This window comes from Piliocolobus tephrosceles, chromosome 8 (assembly GCF_002776525.5).
Source record: "Piliocolobus tephrosceles isolate RC106 chromosome 8, ASM277652v3, whole genome shotgun sequence".
Lineage (NCBI taxonomy): Eukaryota > Metazoa > Chordata > Mammalia > Primates > Cercopithecidae > Piliocolobus > Piliocolobus tephrosceles.
This window is the reverse complement of record NC_045441.1, coordinates 109,469,290-109,494,094: the sequence shown is the minus strand read 5'-3', so window position 1 is coordinate 109,494,094 and position 24,805 is coordinate 109,469,290. Positions and strand designations below refer to the sequence as shown.

The 24,805-nt window shown below is 34.4% G+C and overlaps 1 protein-coding gene and 1 pseudogene across 1 annotated transcript in view; both read right to left on the bottom strand.

Annotated features, from left to right (window-relative positions):
- Positions 1 to 239: 239 nt before the first annotated feature.
- The window catches only part of CAPZA2 (capping actin protein of muscle Z-line subunit alpha 2), a 55,371-nt gene continuing 30,805 nt past the window's right edge, over positions 240 to 24,805 (bottom strand). The window contains exons 4-10 of the mRNA XM_023228162.2: positions 19,961 to 20,024; positions 14,447 to 14,653; positions 12,511 to 12,590; positions 8,500 to 8,578; positions 6,668 to 6,739; positions 3,010 to 3,072; positions 240 to 1,754 (exon numbers count right to left, since the gene is read on the bottom strand). Coding sequence (XP_023083930.1) covers positions 1,614 to 1,754; positions 3,010 to 3,072; positions 6,668 to 6,739; positions 8,500 to 8,578; positions 12,511 to 12,590; positions 14,447 to 14,653; positions 19,961 to 20,024 — 706 coding nt within the window. The 3' untranslated portion in view covers positions 240 to 1,613. The remainder of the gene's footprint in view (positions 1,755 to 3,009; positions 3,073 to 6,667; positions 6,740 to 8,499; positions 8,579 to 12,510; positions 12,591 to 14,446; positions 14,654 to 19,960; positions 20,025 to 24,805) is intronic.
- On the bottom strand, positions 15,393 to 15,517 carry LOC111553443 (annotated as a pseudogene).

Sequence of the window (24,805 nt, the reverse complement as noted above, 5' to 3'; positions counted from 1 at the left end):
TCCAGACTAGAAGAGAGGCAGGAAACTGATGACTTTCATGGGACAGAAACTCATGATGGCCTGAGAGAACTAAGTTTGTCAATTAGATCTAGTATTTAGTTCACCATCATCAAACTTTCAAATGTATATATTTTAAAAAGGAACAGATAATTAATGTTACCAATTCATTTTCTTTAGGAATCCCAATGTGTCAAAACTTGTGTTTTAAAACTAAAAGAAAAGATGATTTAGCCAAAATGTCATATTTTCATATTATATTCTCAATGCTTTCAAAGCCCAACAGTGATTTTAAAAAGAAATTAAACAACATGCTTTCATTGAATTTTTAAAAATCTATACAATTCAAGCTAACGAAATATTTTATTGTACATAATAAAAGTGGTGTTTTTCTAAAAAAAAAAAAAATTTCCAGGCCCAGATGTCTGTAGGAGTACGTGAGGAAAGGGTTCCACTCAAGTATAATAAGCAATACTCTATTGAATGAAACCATGACTCCACTTCACTCCCTATGGTAAATACTAACATTCGCCACAGGCTTGAAATTCCTGTAGCATCAGAAGAACTATTTTTTAAAATATTACAAACATGCTTATGATGCACAGGAGGATGAAAAAATTTAGACTGTAACCACACACCATATGTAATCCCAGCTTTTCTAATTTACAACCAGTTAAGAATTACAATATCCAAAGAAAGTATTTTAAAATATATATGCTCACTGGTAAGTGATTTTCTACTCAAATAAATAGGAAAATTTGCATTTTAATGTCACATTGAATTTCAGTACTTTTCAATCCAAGAAAAAAAAAAAAAAACCGAGACATGGTTATGAGTTAAGGATTATATATATTACAATTTGCCTTGTTATAATACATTTGTGGCTTTATGATAAAAATAACTCAGGGACATATGGAATTCAAGCTGATTTGCGTAACTGTCACAAGAAAAAAAAGCATTAAATGCATTTCTGAAATAAGTATTTTCATTTAATTTCAGAATCTCAAAACAGCATTAGACCTTGCCTTGTTTAAAAAAAATTTAGTTCAACACTAAGCTAGCTAAATAACCTTCTTGAAAGGTTTAAACACAATTGATATAGAAAATGCTTTTCCTCTAATCTCAACCTTACAGAAATGGAACAGCTGAGGAAGAGAAGGTAGACAATTTCTTTAGCAGCATATATGGCTAAATCCATCAACCACCTTAAACTAGAATGTCCATTATTGACCCCATTAAAAAGAACTGGGGAAATATCAAAAATTACCCATTTCATAAACCAAAAGACAACAATTTTAGGGTTACAATTAGTAAAATATTTTTGAGACACTTCAAAAGCTTTTAACCATAAACTAGAAGAATCATCTCTTCTTCATTGTTAAGAAAGAAAGTCCTAACAGAAAGACATTTAAACTAAACTGAATTTCAATCCTCTTAGAACAAAATGAAAAATAATGGTTGATTAGCTAAGCTTTGTGCTCTAATCAAACTAATTAATTACAGTGATTTTAAATGGCAACAGCCCATCTGACTGGGCAGCTTGACAGTTCAGAATACTTTTGCAATGATTTTTTAACGCAAAGACACTAAAATGATCCGGTCATGCAATGTTCATCTTATGCATTCTGCATCTCTTTGCCAATCTTGTAGCTAAGGATCTTGTTCCAATCAATCTTAGTGCGTGTAACTGGCAACTGTCGACGTAAGGCTTTGAAAGTAGTGTCCGACATTGTCTGATAATTCTCACTGATGGCAGTCTATGAAAAACAATAGTTAGAAGTTTAAAGTAAAGCAAAAGAACAGAACAATTTATAAAGCATATAGATGTTTTCAGAATAAGTTTTATTTAAGCAGCCCATTTCACTGTTTTTAAACAGTCAAATAAAAAAATCCCAACATTGTTTTAAAAGTTGTTTAAAGGCAGCTAGAAGAAAAAGCCTATAATAATTTTGAATAATTAAACTTAATGAAAATTATAAATTAGATTTAATATTTGTGTCGTTTTGAATTTATTTTAGTATGTCAAAACAATTTATGGATTATTATTTTTAAGGAGTAGAAACTTGTCCAATTCACAAATTAAATGCTTAAATTCAAGAGTGTAGTTTAGAAGCTGATAAATAACATAAAAAGTAAAGCACAAAATGAAATGTGATCTAAGCAGATTGCACATAATCCAAATGGTAAGACAGCCTGAATTAAAATTTCCAACCAGAAAAAAAATAGCCACTTAAAGTCTGGCATATTTTGACTGATACAGATTGAGCACCCCTAACTGAAAAATCCGAAGTTTTCAAAACTTGAAACTTTTTGAGCATCAACATGACGCTCAAAGGCAATGCTCACTGGAGCATTGATGCAGATTTCTAATTTTCAGAATACGGAAGCTTGAGTGGTAAACATATAATAAATATTCCAAAATCCAAAATAAATCTGAAATCTAAAACACTTTTGGTCCCACGCAACTCAGATCAGCGATACTCAATCTGCACTCAGAAATTACAGTTGGCTAAAACCTAGTCTTTTTTTTTTGAGACGGAGTCTCGCTCTGTTGCCAGGCTAGAGGGCAGTGGCATGATCTCGGCTCACTGCAACCTCTGCCTCCCGGGTTCCAGTGATTCTCCTGCCTCAGCCTCCTGAGTAGAACCCGCCACTACAGGCACATGCCACCACGCTCAGCTGATTTTTGTATACAGACGGGGTTTCACCATGTTGGCCAGGATGGTCTTGATCTCTTGACCTCGTGATCCACCTGCCTCAACATCGCAGCATGAGCCACCGTGTTCGGCCTAGTCTTAGTATTTTTAAAATACAAGATATTAATGGAATTCAATTTACTTGCCACTCTTTTTGCCTACACTTCAATAAGTCTGCCCTTATGTTAAAAGTAGACACACAACAAAAAGACTCTAACTGATGCAATGGAAAAATTCAGCCTTTGGCTGAAATTCAAATTTCAGTGCCATTAATTCATACGTGAGTGTAGCTTATATAATATTTAAAAAATCATACCTGGTATTCATTTTCTGCAGCTTCTACAATCTTTATAAATTCTTTTGCTGTTTGCACTTCATTCTGAATAAAAAAAAAAACAACAAAATAAAAATTGTAATTTAAAACTAAACCACTATTACTTTAAAATATATGTATGGTTAATTTAATGTTACAATAAATAACATAGAAGGAAATTATGACAAAGAACAAATATTGTAAGATCAATTATTCTAAGTCTAAGGGGGAAATAGGTAAAATTATTTTAAAAGTCTACAGAATAAGCCAGTCTCAATGTTTAGCTGGTTAAGGAAAGTGAAATCTCAATGATATACACATTGATGAAAAGTTCAATTTTAAACACTGGACATGCATTCCAACAGACAACCTTTATGGGTAAGAAGTTTGGTAAAGATTTCTAATTGATGACTCTTTATCTAAATATTGTTAAATATTTACTGAACATTATGTACAGAACAGTGATACCAAAAAAAAAAAAAAAAAAATCACTAATCAGGAAGAACGTATTTTTCTGGAAATTTTTTTTAACATGCCAATAGATGGGTTTGTTTGCTTTTTCCTAATAGTAAAGTTAACAGAATCTGGATTTAAAAAATAAAACAGTGTTAATGTAAAATTCTCTAATACCTTATACTTTATATATATGGTGTAAAAATATAAAACAATGAAAACCTCCTAAGATAGAGTAAAAATGGTCATTCCTAGAAAACATGAGCTCAGGCTGGCATATCAGTCAAGTTTAATTACTATGACCATCTCTCAAAACCCCACACTCTGTAATTCTGTGGACAAATTTCTCTTAGGAAGTATCTGTTTTTTTGTTTTCTTTTTTTTTGAGACAGGGTCTCAGCCTGTAGCACAGGCTGGAGTGCAGGGGTGTGATCTCGGCTCACTATAATCTCCACCTCCCAAGTTCAAGCAATTTTCGTGCTTCAGCCACCCAAATAGCTGGGACTATAGGCATGTGCCACCATACCCATCTAATTTTTGTTATCTTTAGTAGAGACAGGGTTTTTGTATTTTTAGTAGAGATGAGGTTTTGCCATATTGGCCAGGCTGGTCTCACACTCCTGACCTCAAGTGATCCACCGACCTCAGCTTCCCAAAGTGATAGGATAACAGATGTGAGCCACCGCACCCAGCCAGGAGGCATCTTTGTTCAATGTCAAACTCCCTCCCCCAAACAAGATGGCACCATACCCTTATGTGAATAATATTGAATGTACTAATTACATATGATATATAACTATATGGAGTAGAACATCTCATAGAAAATCAGACATTAGTAAGTTTTTTTCACTGGCAAATTTTGCAAGGACAGTACCAATTAGGTCAGAGCAGAAATCACCTAAGTGCTAATAAAAAGTTTTTTAAAAGATAGCTTCAGTGGCTGGGTGTGGTAGCTCATGCCTGTAATAACAGCACTTTGGGAGGCCAAGGCAGAAGGGTTGCTTGTGGCCGGGGTTTGAGACCAGCCTGGGCAATATGGTGAGACCCCATCTCTACAAAAAATAAATTAGCTGTGCATGGTGGCACATGCCTGTAGTCCCAGCTACTAGAAAGGCTGAGGCAGGAGGATCACTTGAGCCCAGGATGTCGAGGCTGCAGTGAGCTGTATTCACACCACTGCACTCCAGCCTGGGCAATACAGTGACACCTTGTCTCAAAAAAATACACACACACACACACACACACACATATATATATATATATGTATATGTAAATATATAGCTTATCTTCTTAGGTAGCATCTGGCTTAACACATTTATACATGTTTCTTAAAGTTAAATGCTTTCTTGAGTTAAAAATAAAGTTTTCTTTAATATTTGTAAATTGTATATAAGCAGTGGATGTTTATAATACACAGATACTTTTAGGTATATGACACAAACAAATGAGAAAACGTCACTGTTAATGTTATACTGTCAATATCCATGGGGTAAGAAAACCAAAAGCCAAACTTTTGGAGGCCAAGGTGGGTAAACTGCATGAGTCCAGGAGTTCAAGACTAGCTGGGCAACACGGTGAAACCCCATGTCTACCAGAAAAAAAAAAAAAAAGCTGAGTGTAGTGGCACGTGCCTGTAGTACCAGCTACTCAGGAGACTCAGATGGGAGAATGGCTTGAGCCCTGGAGGCACAAGTTGCAGTGAGCTGAGATCATGCCAGCCTGGGTGACAGAGCCAGGTCTTGTCTCAAAAAAAAAAAAAAAAAAGAAAAAAAGAAAAAAAAAATCAACAAGGAAACAGTTGCATATGCAAGGGAAAGAATGTGTGAAAGAATTCTGTGGAGAAATAAAACCAAGTTCAAAAACTCTTAAATTTGAAAGATGAACTTAAAAGAAAAACTTCATTAAATCATGATCCAAATAGCTACACAATGAAAAGATACAATACAGTTTAAAAGTTAGGTTGAAGATCATAGACCTAAATGTAAGAGCTAAAACTATGTAACACTTTTAGAAGAAAACACTGGAGTAGATCTTTATGACCTTGGGTAGGCAATGGTTTCTATTAATATTTCAAATCTCAAATGACAAAAGAAAAAAATCAAAACCAAAATCTTCTGTTTTGCAAACAATATCATCAAGAAAGTGAAAAGACAACACACAGAAGGATGAAAATATCTGAAGTCATATATGTGATACACTGGACTTATATCCAGAATATATGAACAATTACAACTCAATAATTAGGAAATGAGCAAAGGATCTGAATAGGTATTTCCCCCCAAAAGATATACAAATGATCAAAGCACATGAAAAGATGCTCAAAATCATAAGCATCAAGAAAATGTAAATAAAAACCACAATAAGATACTACTTCAAACTGACTAGGATGGTTATCATCAAAAGGACATATTTTGGAAAAAGATACAGAAAAACTGAAACTCTTATACACTGCTGGTGAAACTACAAAATGGAAAACAGTCTGGCAGTTCTTCAAAAGGTTAAACATAGTTACCAAATGACCCAGCAATTCCACTCCTATGTCTATACCAAAAAGAAATTAAAATATCTACACAAAAAATAGTACACAAATGTTCACAGCACCAAAAGTAGAAAACAGAAATGTCCATTAACTGAAGAATTGATAAAATGCGGTATGTCCACACTACACAGTATTATTTGGCAATAAAAAGGAAAAAAGCACTAATACATGCTCCAAAAGGATGAATGTTGAACATGTTAAATGAAAAAAGCCAGTCATAAAAGACTATATATTATGATTACATTTATATAAAATGTCCAGCACAAGCAAATCCACAGAGCTAGAAAGTAGATTAGCCACTGCCTAAGGCTGGGAGGGTTCTGGCGGAAGGGCTGGGTAGAATGGAGAATGATTGCTAATGGTACAGGGTTTCTTTTAAGGAGCACAAAAATGTTCTGAAATTAGATTATGGTGACTGCTGTCCAACCCTTTAGTAATATACAAAAAAAATTTGAAGCTTATACTTTAAATGAGTGAACTGAATGGTATACAAACTATATCTCAATAAAGCTGCAAAAAAGTTAGGTACAGGTTTGCAATTACTTATCTTTAATCTATCAGAAAACACTTTAATCTGAAGCAGAAATATTACTTAAAATGTTCATTCCAAAACTGTTCTGTTTTTAAAGAAGTATTAGGTTAAATTTTATTGTGGAATTAATTACTTACAGACACTGTTAGGGAATCTTGTATATCTTTATGACTCACTAGCTGAACATTACCATCTTCATAATAATGAACCTATTAGAAAAAGAAATTACAGAAACCACATTACAGGAATCATCAAGCTCCTCATTGCTTCAACAAGCATATCAATGCAGATGGATTACATATTTCAGCTCTAGTCTAGACTTCTCTGCTGAGCTCCAGAACTTGTGAACTCCAGCAAGACTCTCCCTTCCCTCAGCTGAGTGAGGAGACTAGTTAGAGACACCCCTGTAGTTATTCAGGCAAGCCTTCTATTGACCTGACTGTTGCACATTTTTGCCTCACAATCATTCATTCTACTGGTACCTAAAACCAAGATGTCCAAATCTGAGCTCACAATATTCCCTCCCAACCCTGCTCCTCTTTTGTGTATTTCCACCAACCACTTAATTCCCCAAACTCAGACATGAATTTATTCAACAAACATTGAGTGAGTGCAATAAATATACTGCTACTACGTAAGGTTCTGAGGGTATACGGGTTAGAAAGACACAGTCCCTGATCTCATATTTCAGCACAACATGGCAAAGGTATGTATAAAGTATGTTAGCAGTACTCCAGATTCTTTTTGTGGGTTAAAAAAGGACTTCAGCATTATTTCAGAGAGGACTAGAGGTATATGAAGTTGGGGAGAGCAATAGCTGGAGAAATATATACAGGTAGCAAACCAGTCAACTCCGGGCCTTGTATGTCATGCAAATATGTCTGGACTATCTAGTAAATAAGAGTGTACCACTAAATGGTCTTACATAGTCAAGTAACATATCCACATTTAAATTTAAAAAATTATCTTTTTGATGGCAGTGTGAATGCCAAAGAGTCCAGCAATTCAACAAAATAACAATCATATGCCAAATGCTGAAGATTGTACTGTAAACCAGACAATCCTTGCTCTCAATAAGCTTTGGTCCTACAAGAGGCACTATTTTAGAAATTGCTGTAATTATCCAGGTAAGCGCCACCGAGGCCTAAGTGAAGGAATAATAATGCTGACAATAATGACTACCATTCATCAAGTACTCGGTGTCTGTCTCTGTTCTAACCCTTTTAGCCATATTAACTAAATCTTCCAACAATCATGTATGCTTTTTTTTTTTTTTTGAGATGGAGTCTCACTCTGTTGCCCAGGCTGGAGTGCAGTGGCGCAGTCTCGGCTCACTGCAACCTCTGCCTCCTGGATTCAAGCGATTCTCCTGCCTCAGCCTCCCAAGTAGCTGGGATTACAGGCACATGTCACCACACCTGGCTAATTTTTTGTATTTTTAGTAGAGGTGGGGTTTCACTGTGTTAGCCAGGATGGTCTTGATCTCCTGACCTTGTGATCCGCCCGCCTTGGCCTCCCAAAGTGTTGGGATTACAGGCATGAGCCACCGTGCCTGGCCAATACATACACATGTTAATACATGCATATAATATAGTTATACAACTACACACATGCATATATTAATATTATACTTCACCACACTCCACCCAATTCAGAGGAGAGAAGTACACAACTCAAACTCAGAAGATGAACAAATTGTATCTGAAGAGCAGACCAAATGGCAGCATCTAATTTTAGCTGTGTTTTATAATCTGTTAGCTATCCTTGCAGATTTTTGACGACTAGGGAATGAACTGCCAGGTTATTTAAAATATTTAAAACAGCACTATTGTTTTTCCCATTACCCCAAAACAAAGACCTGAAAAAGAACTATATAAAATGTACTATGAAAATGTAAACTTAGGAATTAGTTGTTTCTCTGTTCAGAATCTTCTTAAAGATCAGTAAACAAATTCTTTTTATTTCATACCTGAATTTTCAAGATGCCAACCACCTGAGTGGTTGAAGGAGTGATTGTAAACTTCCATTCTGACCTCCAACGACCATTCCTTAAAAATAAAAACAGCAGCTGTAAATAAGGTAGGGAAAATAATTTGAATCAATTTTAAGTTTCAGATTATATTTCATGCTACAGTATGAGAGTGTGTGGGGGATGAACACTGGACATTAAATTTTCAATCACCGAAACAGTCAAAAACAATCAAAAGGTTAAGTCCAGTTATGATACATATTTAATTTAATCTTCACCCTACTGATAAGAAAAAACTTACATAATGGATTTAATGCCAGAATTCTAAAGCTAAGGCTTAAAATACAATTCAGGCTGGTGTGTGTGCAGTGCTGTTTGCCACTAATTGATCACAATTAGTTACAGGTTTCTTTGTTCCATCTCCACTTGACTAGCCTTAAAAAAACAAAACAAAACAAAAACCAATACAAAACTAAGTCATAGGCTACTGTGGAGAAAAATTTTAAGCTACTTCTTCAATTGTATCACTTATATTTCCAAAATAAATGGAATAAATGTTTAGATTATCAGGGGATTTTATAAATACACTCAGTGTAGTTTAACATCTACTGAATGATACAAAGTACCATATAATTTAAAAAGAATGGCTAGTAAATGTTATACAACACTCTTAAGGAGGTTTTGATAACTGGAAATACAGGACTATAGTTATTAACATGAGGTTTTTAAAAATATTCCAATTTTATGTTTAAAGTCGCCATATAAAAGGCATTTCTCTGCTCCTGAAATGATTTTTGGTATACAAATACATACTCATGGTTCAAAACTGAGAAATTACAAACTAGTATGTTATTACTTTTTGTCTACCAGTAAATTTTATCTTTCTTTTTGAACAAAATTCTGGATGAGTAGTATAGCTTCTGATACTCTATTTTGCTGACAAACTTTTCATGGTAACTTTTCTTTTTGTCTCTGTTTGCTCTTTGCAAGCTAAGGAAATTCTGATATGTTAGCTTTTTTGAACAGTATATAATAGTCACAGGGTAATGAATCACTATACTGGCTTTTGCTAGACAATGATTTCTGGGTTCAATATTCATGCAGTCTACCCAATCATAAAGTCTACAGAATGATAGTACAAGTTGAGTCTTCCTAATTCAAAAATCTGAAATGCTTCAAAACCTGCAACTTTTTGAGCACTGACACGATGCTCAAAGGAAACGATTAATAGTGCATTTTGAATTTTGAATTTTTGAATTAGGGATGTTAAACCGGTAAGTATGATGTAAATATTTAAAAATTTGAAATCCAAAAGACTTCTGGTCCCAAACATTTTGGATAAGAGATATTCAACCTGTATGCTCATACTTACAGTTACACTGAATATTTGGAAATTATTATTAGAACAATGTATATGTTTTACAAAATAACAGATAATTAAAACATGTCTTGATTTGAGTGACTCATTCAAGATTTTTCAAAGAAGCTTGGTTGGAAAAATAACTTTTGTTTCTTGATTCCAAAATAAAGTATTCCTTTTATTGAGGTTGAAAAAATAACTTTTGTTTCATGATTCCAGAAGAAATATTCCTTTTATTGAGGTATTAGTGCCAAGTCAACTAGTGAGTCCTTAGCATATACAATACTGACTAGGACAATATACATTTATATAACCATTGATTACGAAAAGCAAAAAAAAAAAAAAAAAAAAAAAAAAAATTCCAAACCAAGTAGTGTTACCAATTTGAGAACTATTTCAAAAGATTCTTCCAAAGGCATTAATTACTACAGTAACAGTAAATGACACTGAGTAGATAGAACTCTTTCATTAGTGGAGTAAATGGCCAATATGTCCTAGCCTTTAATTCTATTCTGCCCCTGTCTTATATTAACTCTTTAATTAAAAGTATGTATTCACTCAACAAATATTTACATTAAGCCCCTAATACTGCTAGACCCTGGAGAAATGGTAAAGACTAAGAAGAGAAGGTATCTACTGAAACCTAAGAAACATCTAAGACTAGTTGCTTCTGATTTTTACTCTACCTATATTTTAGATGAACTGAAGTATATTTCTTTTTTTTTCTTCTTCTAGAGACAGGGTCTTGCTTTGTCACCCAGACTGAAGTGCTGTGGCGTGATTACAGCTCACTCAGGCTTGAACTCTTGGGCTCAAGATATCCTCTTGCCTCAGCCTCCCAAGTAGCTAGGACTACAGGTATGCACCACCATGCCTGGCTAATTTTTTTTTTTTCTAGAGATGGGGTTGTACTATGTTGTCCAGGTTTCTTGAACTCCTGGCCTCTGACCATCCTCCTGCCTTGGTCTCCAAAAATGCTGGGATTATAGATGCCTGGCTTGAAGTATAGTTCTTTGTATTAACTATTTAGATTTTACTGAGACTATTGTGCCATGATATTATCACTTTGGAAAAATCTTATCAAAGCATATAAAATACCTTTTTTTTTCCAGAAAGTGAAAGCCATTAACTTAAGTGATACAATGCTCATAGTGATGGTTTAGGAAAAATTACCCTTGTAAAGTGAAATAGTGAGAATAGAAAACTCAATGACAAGTCGGGCACAGTGTGAACCTGTAGTTCCAGCTACTTGAGAGGCTGAGGCAGGAGGATCACTTGAGCCCAGGAATTTGAGGCCAGCCTGGGCAACACACCAAGACTCTGTTTCTAAAAAGAAAATAAAACTCAAGGACAGACATTTTCTTCATTTCATATATGTTAAAGCTGAAAGGAATTAGATTTTAAAATGAATTAGTAAACTTATTATAACATCTCCAATATTATAAAGAAAACCTTAGTAAAAAGAATTTTCTTCTAATAGTAGTTCCATCTCAACAAGATTGATTTTATTATGTATTTCCTGGCATACATAACATCAATTAGTAAGAATTTTATAAATATTGATTGCTTCAGGATTCCAGTAGATTAATGCTACAAGATTTTAGACCCAACATAGAGAAACTACACTTATATTAAGTCCATAAAAGTAACTCTATATGCCAGAACCTTTAGGGAACTGCGGCTAGTCATTAAGGCATATGTTTACTTATGGCATTGGTTTTCCTTCAGTGATGATGGATCTGCATTCCTCCAAATATTCTTGGTTAACCTTGCAACCTTGCATTTATTTCTGAGATGGCGAAGTAGTGGAGCAACCTTGGGCCATGAACCCAACTGGCCCAAAGGGGTTACCTGTTACTTTACCTTTAATAGCACCACCAACCAACTTGGCTAGTGAGTCAAAGCCTAATATACTAAAAGGTAAATATTATGACCATACTTATTCTGGTGACCTCAGCATGTAAAACAGGGATAAATGTAAAGATTTCATTTAATTATGGACTTGTAAGGTCTTAAAGAATCTCAGAATTTTATAACAGGTGCTCAGAAATAGTCTTGTCTAAGAATAAAAAGGACCAACAACTTGTCAAAGGTCCAAGATCAGTAGGGTCAATCAGTGCTCCTGAGGGCTTGATGTTTCTAAGGAATAATGGAATGATCTGTACACAAAATTACAAGGCATGATTGTAATCTGCCTCATTGTATAAAACATGTCATTACTTCCTCACATTGGCTAACCAAGTACAAAGCAATCCTCTACTTCAGAGCCACAAAGTTCACAAAAGCAGCATCATTTTTTGCTTTATAATTACCTCTGTTCTCCTCCACATTAGTTTCATTCAGGAACAGCCCCTTCACAGAATGAGCATATGGATTGCCAACTGGTGTTCTTGCAGGCACACATGCTCCCTCAGGATGCTGTTTGCTAGTCCCATTCTCTTTTCACTGAATGTCGATGGATTTACCACTACCTTTAATGATTAGGCTGTTGAGCAAATTTACCTTCCTTATATCAAAAGGCTAAAATTTTGTATCATGTCTAGGTTGTTCTTAATCATAAACAAACAAGGTGTTGCCCAAATCACTAAAGCGAGAACTACAGAGACTTAAAACAATGCCAAAACTCCCCAATACCCAAGATTTTAACTTACCAAAAGTTTTTTGCTTGGAACTGATGGCTTTCTATGCATGCAATAATGGTTTGCTGTCCATCTATTTTTTTGCCATACACCTTGTTGGCAAAGAAAATAAGCATAAGAATAAATTTAGGGTCATGGAATGTCCAACTTTAAAAATCTATAAAATACTGCAAATTGCACAGTACTTTGACAAGAACACATAAAATACAAAGTAGGCCATCATTCCAATATAGTAGCTAGAAAAACGTGTTCTCAAATATTTATGCCTAATCAAATTATTAGTGGACCACAAAAGGGGACACTAAATAAAATTTATTAAAATTAATTGTACTCTGAAATATTCACGAACATTCTAGATAATCTACTTTCATAAGTAGATAATTTATTTTAAATATACAGATGCTAATCTAGCTTTTTCCATGCAAGTGAAAACTGGACCTAGCTTGTGGTTATCACCTTCATTCGCTTCACAATCTTAGGAGCTGCTACTTCTCTAGTCATTTAAAAGTATTGGAATAAATTAACTTACTTGTAAGTGAGAAAGGTTGTTAAGAGAATGTCTGTGATGTATCACAATGTTATTTCACGTCTTGCCTACTGCTTTAAAAGTAATAATTAATTTCTGCCTTTCAATCCTCTAGAACAAATGAGGACTTTACTCCCTTACTCTCGTTATTTCTCCAAAATAATTCTGATGAACAAGTTATAATTCAAGTAACGGATATTTGAAGTTATGTTGCAATATTTCTCAAATAATTAGAGAGCTAGATACTTAAGCAGAGCACATGAATTTTTGTCCTAACCAGGAAACTTCCAAGAAAGAAATGGGGTATGCTACTGGTGATATTAATAATTACGTTGAGAAAGCAGGTATAAACTGGGATATATGATAGAGTTAGGTTGGTGGGGTAAGCAGAGGCCACGCCATCCACAGGGCCTTTAAGCCACCTTCAAAAGCCTGGACTCTAAGTGCAATGGGAAATCTCTGAAGGATTTCAAGCAGGGAATTTTGATAACCTGATTTACATTTCAAAAGATCACTTTGGCAATGGAAAAGGTCACTGAAGCACAAACTGGGGGTGCTAAAAAAGCCTGTCAGGATACAAACAATATTATGAAATTTTTAAAAAAGAAATGTATTCCTACTACCATATTTTGTATTTCCTTTTTCTTTTTCTTTTTTTTTTTTTTTTTTTTTTGAGACAGAGTCTCACTCTGTCGCCCGGGCTGGAGTGGAGTGGCATGATCTTGGCTCACTGCAACCTCTGCCTCCTGGGTTCAAGCAATTCTCCTGCCTCGGCCTCCCGAGTAGCTGGGACTACAGGCATGTGCCACCAAGCCCAGCTAATCGTATTCTTTTAAAGTAGAGATAGTTTCACCATGTTGGCCAGGCTGGTCTCGAACTCCTGACCTCAGGTGATCCACCTGCCTTGGCCTCTCCCAAAGTTCTGGGATTACAGGCGTGAGCCACTGTGCCCAGCCATGTATTTCTTGAAAATATAAAAACAGGCTGAACCTATGAAACAACCACACAAAAAAACACAAGAAATGTAACTATAAAATACATAAACATATAATTTTACTTCCAAGTAATTTTATTTGTTCTCAGATTTCTGTAACTTAATAAAAATAAATTTGATCTAAACTGAGACGAGTCATGAACATAAGATTACAGAATCTCACCATATCATGCTCCCTTAATCAACGTATTAGAATTTCCACATGGATTTAAATCAAGGTACAACCATTTCTCTATTTTAAGCCATCCTAATGTATCTATTTATTATCCAGAATTTCTTGAAAAAATAGTAAACATTCTTAGAAATATTTAAGGAAAAAAATGACAAATTATACAATGTCAATTCTGTAAGTTACTGTAAATTTTAGGAGACACTAAAGACTCTCATTTACACAAAACACACACACAAAGCTGCTACTGATGACTTACAGTGCAGACTCCATTCGGGTAATGTTCTTTTACATAAGCTCTCAGAGCAGTTTCTACTGAAGTTCTCCACGATTCAACTGCATTTTCTACTTCACAGGGTCTTGGATCAGTTGCCTCCTTTCTTAAGTGATCAAATTTAAAACAGATTCTGTTCTTTGGATCCAAAAACTTTCCATTTCCCAAGTCGCCATGTTCTGTTATCAATACCTTTGATGATGGAATGAATTTAGAAAAAAAAAAAAGGAAAAAAGCAGCATTTCAGTACTAATACATCATAATTACACTCATTTAAGCTTCTTCCTTAAAACTATAAAACAATCCTATTCCAGGCATACATTTTAACCATATGGTATGGCTATTAATACTTCAAACGAGTTGACTATCCAGACAATGAGGTTACTCTCATCCAGTGCAGATCAGATTTTCTCCCAATATAACTAACTTCCAACTACTGGTGAAAAAAAATGCAACCTCTAAAAACACTGTTCAAGCGGGTTTGGTGGGTTTTCTGCTTTGAGAACTCTAACAGGTTACAATGTCTGATATCAGACTCCAGTTCCTCAAAACTACAGAACTTGTGAGAACCTCCAATCAGGTTGGTTACCTGAATGGTTTTGGTCTGGTGCAAATCCTCTTCGGTGTATTCCCCACCTCGCCTCTGGGCCCACAGTCTTACTTACTTGAAGTATCTGCTTCTTGCTTCTTAAAAACCACATTGACAACTGATTTTAATTGATTTCCAAATATTTAAAAACATAATCATTTACATAAATTTAAATTATACATCCACAGTGCATAATGTATTACCTGATATTCTGTGCTTTATTTAAAAAATTTCCCCTTTTCCTTCCCTTGCAATTCTTCCAGTCTTTTGACTCCTTAGCTATCTCGGGACTTTTCCATCCCTCTGATGTATATCATGCTAACAACACAGGATACACCTTTCTAAATTTTTTCATAGTCATAAAATCTTACAGATAAAGATATACACATGTCTATATTTGCACATACACAGAATTTTTGGTCATTATTTTACTGCACTTGATCTTAGCCAAAAGGCCGAGAAGCGATTGGTCATTATAAGAATGCGATGAAAATGTGTGTGTCTACATATACACACACACACAAACACACACTCTTCTCTGTATCTGGCTTCTTTCAACATAAACATCCTATGGAAATCCCTCAAAGTCAACTGATATATTTCTCACCATTCTTTTAAATGGCTACATAATGTCCCATGATGTGATTATAACATAATTTAGTCTGCCAATCCACTACTGATGTGCCATCTCTTTATTTCTGGGCTGTTTCCTTTTTGGGGGAAAGGAGGAACACATTAAAAATGGTGAAATAAGACTGGGCATAGTAGCTCATGCCTGTAATCCTAGTGCTTTGGTAGGCCGAGGGGGCAGGATGGCTTCAGCTCAGGAGGTTGAGACCAGCCCAGGCAACACAGTAGACCTCATCTCTACAAAAAAATTTTTTAAATTAGTCAGTCGTGGTGGCATGCGCCCATAGTCCCAGCTACTCAGCCCAGGAAATTGAGGCTGCAACGAGCTGTGATTGTGTCACTGCACTCCAGCCTGGGTGACAGAGCAGGACCCTGACTCAACAATAACAACAAAAAAGGTGAAATGAGTACTGCTGTACATATATTTTAACATACGGATGTTTCTATTTCCATTGGATACTTTTATTTCTATTGAATAAATTCCCAAGCAGTGGTGGTAGGGACAGCAGGTATTATAATTTTTAATATATACTTCTGTGACAATCCAAATTTCTATACATATATGAGAGCATGTTTCCATCCATATTACCACCAATGATAGGCATTATAGCTGGTTTTTTTAGTCTGATGGGTACAAAATGTATCATTTTAATTCCACTGACTACTGATAGAACTAAGTATGGCTTTTCACATTTGTGGGTCATTTGCTTTTCTGTGAGCAAATATATTAAAATATTTTTATCTGGGGTCTTTTTCTTATCAATTTATAAGAGTTCTTTAAGATAAGTTTCATTCTACAGTTAAAAACATTAATATATAGTAAAATGTCCATCTTTTATACTTCCTGGGTATCCAGTATTATTTAAGATGGTCTCCCTAGCCCTGTATTGCACATGTAGACTCAGATTTTCTTCTAAAATTTTAGTCATTTTTCACATTTTTAAACCACCTGAAATCTGTTTCTGTATACTGTATGTAACAGAGGTCCAACTTAATTTTCTTCTTGATAGAAACCAGTTATGCCAATATCTGTATAAAATTTTTCGTATATTCTGAGACTAAATTCTGGTTCTCTATGCTGCTCTACTGATTTTTTGTCTGCTCTATACACCACCACATTGACATAACATTGGCTGTAAAACAACTTGTACTATCTGGTAAGGCAATTCTCCCTCACAACTTGTACTACCTGGTAAGGCTTAATGGTTTTTTCACATATATATATATGTATGTATTTCTTGGTTATTTCAAGCATGTGTTTTTTTTCCACATAAACTTTACGAAAATGTTGACCAATTAAAAAAAACCGATCAGGATTCTAATTCAAATTTCATCAAATTCATATATTACTTTTAAAATAATTTAATTTTTTATCTAAGAATGGAATTTAGAACACCTTTCCATTGGTCAGATCCTGTTTTATGTGTTTCAAGACTATCACATTTTCTTTTTTAAAGTTCAGGGGTACATGTGCAGGTTTATTACACAGGTAAACTTGTGTCATGTGCGTGTTGCACAGATTATTTCATCACCCAGGTATAAAGCCTAGTACCCATTTGTTATTTTTCCTGATCCTCTCCCTCCTCCCACCCTCCACCCTCTGATAGGCCCCAGTGTTTTGTTCCCCTCTACGTGTCATGTGTTCTCATCATTATCTCCCACTAATAAGTGAGAACATGTGATATTTGATTTTCTGCTAAGATACCGTGCTAGTCTGCTAAGAATAATAATGGCCTTCAGCTCCATCCATGTTCTTGCAAAGGACATAAAGCTTGTTCTTTTTCATGGCTGCACAGTAGTCTATGGTGTATATATGCCACATTTTCTTCACCTAGTCTATCATCACTGATATTTAGATTGATCCATGTCTTCGCTATTGTGAATAGTGCTGCAATGAACATATGCGAGCATGTTTCTTTATAACAGAATGATTTATAATCCTTTGGGTATATAATCAGTAATGGGATGGCTGGGTCAAACGGTAACTCTGTTTTAGGTCTGTTTTAGGTCTCTGAGGAATTGCCACACTGTCTTCCACAATAGTTGAATATACACTCCCACCAACAGTGTATACACATTCCTTTTGCTTCGTAACCTCACCAGCATCTGTTATTTTTTGACTTTCTAATAACAGCCATTCTGACTGGTTTAAATGGTATCTCATTGTGGTTCTGACTTGCATTTTTCTAATTATCAGTGATGGTGATCTTTTTTTTTCATATGCTTGTTTGGCCTCAAGTATGTCTGCTTTGGAAAAGTGTCTGTTCATATCCTTTGCCCACTTTTTAATGGGGTTGTTTTTATCTTTTAAATGTAAGTTCTTTATAGATGCTGGATTTAAACCTTCGTCAGAGGCATAATTGGCAAAATTTGTCTCCCATTCTGTAGGCTGTCTGTTTACCCTGTTGACAGTATCCTTTGCTGTGCAGAAGTTCTTTAATTAGATCCTATGTGTTAGTTTTTGCTTTTGTTGCTTGAGAAGACCATCACTATTTTCTTCATAATCCTATGCCTTTTTTTGATGAAGCTTATTCCTATTATTTTTACCATTATTTTAAACTGAATTCCCTGTCACACTCTGACCCCCACCATTTCTAGTTTCAGGTCCTTACTTGCTGTAATAAAGGACAACTAATGAGTTTTGTATCCTTACCTTAAATTCAGACTTCTCCCCAAATTCTTTTATTAGTTCTAATACCTTTTTTTTTTTTTGGTTGGAAGTGATATTACTAGTGTCTCTTGGTGTTCCTAAATATATAAATCATGTCACAAAGAAGTTTTCTTTTATTTTCCAAATTTTACAAGTTTTCAAGTTTTTGTCTTATTTGCTACATCTCCATTTATGATAAATGATAATGCTGATAAGCAGGCATACCTAGCTAATTCACATTTTAACTAAAATTGTTTCAGTGTTTTCGTTTATGACATTTACTATTAACTTTGGTTAAAGTCTTTCATATTTAAGAGGTTTTCTTCAATGCCCTATTTTACTAGAATTTTTGTTTTTAATGAGAAAATGGCTACTGAATTTCTCAAATCCCTTTTCACCGTCTACTGATACATCATAAGATTTTTCTTTTTGATTTATTAATATGTAAGACCAATCTGTCTTATATGGAACCATTTTTGCATTTCTGTAAAAATTCTATTTAGTTTTGATATATTATTCTTTGGATATATTTCTAAATCCTATTCGTTAGTATCATACTTAAAGTTTTAAAATCTATAGTCCATGTGAAGTTAGTATATTATTTACCTTTTTTATCTTTTTAGTTTTAAATATTTAATATTAAAATTATGCCAGGTTCATAAAGTGACTTTGGAGGCTATCTAACATTTTTAAAAGACACAGCAAATTTTCTTACAGCAATTTATGCCCAAAAATAATTGTTAATATAAGAGGTACAAAGATGTTTAATATAGCATTATTTATAGTAGTAAAGAAAAAGCAAAAAAACCCCAAATCTTCCCAGAGATAAAATAAATTTTGCAGATTAATACAATCACACTCTACATAGCTTTGTATATACACACACGTATCTATAAATAAGCTTAAAATTTCCCTTCAGTTACAAGTCACCTTCTAGCCTAGTCTTTGCTTGTCCCCATAGCTATGACTACATATTACAGAATGAATAATGCCAAATAAAAGCTTTGACATGATTAGCCACTAAGAACTTTCTCTTATGTTATTTCTTAACCACTTTCGCTTATGTTCTACCTACCAGTTCTTCTTCATAGTGTTTTACATAAGCTGTCCTTCATGCAAGCATGAAATGCATTCAAATAATCACTATTTATTAGAAACTCTAAACCAAAAAAAAAAAAAAAAAAAAAAAAATGCTAGTGATCTTTTGTGGCTTTTCTTAGCTTAGCAAATCTAACTTGTATTTTGGAAAGAAGAGATTTAAAAATTACTAAATGCTAAATTACTCACATGAAGAACTGTAGAATTCCACAGCAACCAAATTAGGATATAAATCTACTAACATATATTCTAGACTTTGGATTAATATAGGATTTTCTTCTCAGAAAAAAATAAGAAAGTAAAATCTTAAATGAATTACATCTGAGTATTTCTAAAAGGGACTTTCTGCTAATAGTATTATTGGTATCAACGAAAGAAAGTAAAACTTCAATTACTTGCCCATAAGTGGTTATGATTAAAATATGAATAATTTTTTATCTTGAAGCATACCACTTCACAGCTCTTGCAGGATACCTTAACGGTTACAAACAAAACAAAGAATAGCTAGCTACTGTGTTTATATGAAACATACCTGATCTTCATAACCTTCAATTTTTACTGGAGTAAACTGGTCCAAGTTATACTGTGCAAATGCACTAAAAAGAAGAAAATGGCAATTACTTAAAATTATATATTTAATGGTTTTTAAAAACAATGGTCAAAAAATTCACCCATCAATAAAGTCTCCTCCTATATTGCACACGGCAAAATAAACAAAATTGTAATTCTCCGTTACTGAACTTGTACTAACTACAAATATCGACATGGCTATTTTAAAAACTGAACAATGATATCCAGCTTTCAATGTTTAGCAAAACAAAATTAAATCAGCAAATATAACTGGGCTTTTCATTCAAGACCCTGAAAATAAAGGTTACTGATAAGAGATGCATCCAATTATTCAAGTATATATTTACTATACCAGGAAACAGACTAGGTGCTGTGAGAGACACAAAGAATACTTAGATATATTCTCTGATCAAGAGGCCTACAGGTGAATAAGAGATAATGGATAAACATAACCATAACACAAAGTATAAAGCATAGTAAGAGAATTACCAATGAAGCACTGCAAAGAATGCTTTTTGTTTAAAAAAAAAAAAAAGACTACCTCCTGTTGAGGCAACAGTGAGAAGAGAATTGGGGTAATTTCTTAATAACTGTGATACTGAAAAACTGACTTGAAAAACTGGGTAGGCTCTGGTTTATGGAAATTGGAGGGATGAGCAGAAAAGAGTAGAGGGACCGTATGAGCACAACGCCTGAGAAAATAAGTTAGGTACAACATCACAGAAAGCACCAAGCTCAATGCCTGGCATGCAGCAGGTGTTCAGTTATATTTACTGAAATGAACTGAAAGGCTCTGAATGATGGAATAATTACTTTATTTGGGAGACAGAGCAGAGTCACAGAAGCCTTTTGAGAAAGGAGAACACAGAAGTACTTCTAAAGATTAATTTGGCAGCAGTGTATATATGATGAATTGGGCAGTGGAGCAACGAGAGCCAGAAAAAGTAGTTAGGCCGTTGCTAAGGTTAAAAACCGCAGAATGTGAAGTAGGAAATGGTGACGAGATGGATCCAAGAATAAAGCTACTCTCTCTCTACTCTCATAGGAGTAAAGAATAATACATTACCACATATTTGTGTAGAAAACATTCTCAAGAGTATAAAATATTATCTAAAAATTATATTTTTAAATTAAATCTACAATCTGGGAAATCACTGTCACTTAACAGAAAGGATATTGAGAATTTCCAATCTCAGAAATACATCTCTAAACTTAATCTTCTTGGAAACTTTCCAGATTATTCGGGATGGCCAGGCATCCACTGAATTTTCAGGTATTAGCTCCTGAGTCTCCCTGAGAAAGGAAAGCTTGGTTAAACAAAGCATTATTGATGAGTTAATAGGAGACTAGTAAATGTAAAAACAGCAAAGTAGAATTAAAGCATCAGCTGTTAAATTCTTGATACTGCATGCTCAAAAAAGATGACAGTGAATACAGAAGTGTACGAGGGTCAGAAAGAAAAAGAAGCTATGCACTTCTGATTTTCCTAATTCATGAAAACTGTAATTTTCCTAAGAATAAACTCAATACAGCCAGGGCATTATTAATCCTGAAATGATTTATCCAAAAGTATGTTTTAAACTAAGTCACTTAGCTAAAATTTTGGATTCATTTTCCAATAAGGTCATATTTAAATAAGTTTAAACAGTAATTTGGGCCCAGGCTGGAATGAAAGCCTTTTATTGCCCATGATATAAAACGCCATCCACCTCTAACTTGGGAGGAGGGGATAGAGTAAGAATAGGAAATCTGAAAAGGAGACAAATAATACGAAATAGGTTAAAATTTTATCTTAAAGGCTCAAAGTAAGTTAAATGGTGACATTACACAGTATAGTGGAAAAGGTACTCATCTAGGAGTGAAACTATCCAGATACTGCTTCAACCCTATCATTAACCAGTACAGGCCACCTCACTTACTGTATAGATATAAAAACAGTAGTTTGGACCAGATAAATTCCAGTCTCTTCAGTTCCTAAAATTCACTTTATGCACCCACTCATCATTCATTCATCCACCCCTCCATCTATGCAAATACTTACTGAGCTCATATTATTATAAGCTAAGCATTCTACTAGACAGAGTATAAACAATGTTCTCCCTGCTCTTGCAGAATTCTGTGGCCCAATCAATTTCTAAGTCACCTGTTACTGTATTTAGATTTTTACACCCTTTCCACCAAGTTGTATCTTATACTTTTCTCCATGCTCTTCCCTCAGTTTAGCCACATGGTTTCTCTTACTATTAAAATCCTGCTCATTTAAAACATCTCAGAAATCACCTTTAAATAGAAATTAAAAATTTCTTCCTTTGGGTTATAAAGGCCTTTCATATGCCTCTATTGTATTTCATTTCACTTGGTCTGATATTAAACATGTCTGATTCTCCATTGGAAAATCCCTAAGAGGCTTATTTATCTCATCATCACAGCAAAGTCTGGCAATGTCTGTTGAATAAGAAGCTATTTCTGGGTATTTCAAAGTGTTCTTGACTTGACAATACCAACTCTTCAGTATGTCTAATTTTACTCTGAAACATACTGAATTGGTACCTTTTTGTAAAGATGTCCCATTACAACCACTCTAAAGAATAATTGTCATGTTTTCCTCCCTACAAAAAAGGTAAGGGGCAAAGAAAAAAAAAGAGGAGATAAAGCAACAAGGCAAAGGTAGAAGAAAGGAGGAAACGTACATATATGTGGGAAAGATGTATTTGTATAAAAGAAATTCAATATCAAAAAGTGCAAGTGAAAAAGAAACAGTCTATAGCTATACACTTACTCTAGTGAAACTGCCACTGGAAAACATTCTAAATGCTTTTATAATGTCTTCTGAGCTTTTGTTATGTAGTTTTGGACGGCCTCAATGATAGGTAACAAATTATTATCTTTTGAGGACAAAAGTAATTTCAGAACTAAGTGGGGTGAAGAACAGGGTAACACTATTTTTGCTCAGAAATTATTTCATAGCGAGCACACTGTGAACCACAGTAATAGCATTCTAAAGTCAAGTCAATCAGTGACTTACAGTATATATTCTGTACTTCACAGACATCCAGAGATGTCTACAACATGAACTTAAATGGATAGTTTTGAGAAACTGCATACTACTGAAGTCAATCAAACTCAGTAATTTTTTTTTTTTTTAACTAGTAGGCAAACATTTGCTGAGATTACAACCACATGCAAAGAAAATCTGAAGTTTCTAGTAAAGGTCTTGATGAGTTTTTTCCTAGGGTCATACTATAAGCATCATATTTTATCACAATTACCGACGTCCTCAAATGCTCATTTGCTTAAAAGAATATCGTGCATTTCCTATTACAACGTACATGAAGTGTGGACCACAGCTGTTCCAGAAATTTGGTTTATAATAAAAGAGAAATGTAGCTCATCTTCACATTTCTCTTACAACAAATACAATTTATTTAAATTAAATCTAACAATCATTAACAGATCGATAATTCTTTGGACAAATAAAAGTCCCATACTTTCACTTATCTTGAGTCAAATGTATAACTATTTCATGCTATTTATGAATAGTACTCTAACTTACCAAGTTTCTCATTTTCTTGACTTAAAAACAATCCACTAATTTTTGCACCAACATGAAACAACCCACAACTTATTTAACATAGAGACCGCAAAGGAAAAGCTTACTTTGAAAGTACTGTTCATAAACGCTGTATGTTTCCTTTGCATCCATAAGACTTTTGTCAACATGTTTTATACAATTATAAAGAAAATTAATCTCACTTTAATTGATAAAAAATTTCAATAAGCTTTAAAATATTTAGGAGCAAGCGCTCATTTACTCATAAATTGGTAACTAAAATCAAAAGGATAAACTACACTGATTCCTATGAAGCACTTTAATATAATTAACGGGTGGAAGCAACTCAAGTGTCCATTGGCAGATAAATGGACAAACAAAATGTGCTGTACACATACAATGGAATATTATTCAGCCTAAAAAGGAAGTAAATTGACACACACTACAACATGGATAAACTTTGAAGACATTACGCTAAGTAAAATAGGCCAGTCACAAAAGGCAAATACCGTACTATTCCACTCCTAAGAGGTACCTAAGTTGTCAAATTCATAGATAGTTGAATGGTGGTTGCCAGGGGTTTTCAAGTTATCAGCTTGAAAAGATGAAAAAAGTTCTGAAAATGGATGGTGGCTATGATTAAACAACAATGTAAATGTATTAAAGCCACTGATCTGTACACTTAATGGGTAAAATAGTATGTTTTATGTGTATTTTTCCACAATTAAAAAACTGGTACAAATAACAGGAATTTTCATCACAAGCAAATGCCTACAAGTCTGTTGAACCTCTACCTTCATAAAGGCCATATTATTTATTTTTTAAAGACTTCAAATGTTCGAACAATAAAATGAGAGAAATTTTCACCATCAGTCAGATTTTTCTTTTTTTTTTTTTTTTTTTTTTTGAGACGGAGTCTCGCTCTGTCACCAGGTTGGATTGCAGTGGCACCATCTTGGCTCACTGCAACCTCCGTCTCCCAGGTTCAAGTGATTCTCCTGCCTCAGCCTCCCGAGTAGCTGGGACTACAGGCATGTGCCATTGCGCCCAGCTAATTTTTGTATTTTTAATAGAGACGGGATTTCACCATGTTGGTCAGGGTGGTCTCAATCTCTTGACCTCGTGATCTGCCTGCCTTGGTCTCCCAAAGTGCTGGGATTACAGGCGTGAGCCACCGTACCCAGCCATTAGTCAGGATTTTACATATTGGGTATTATACTAGGATGGAAAGTAGCTGACTGGATGGATACTAAACTT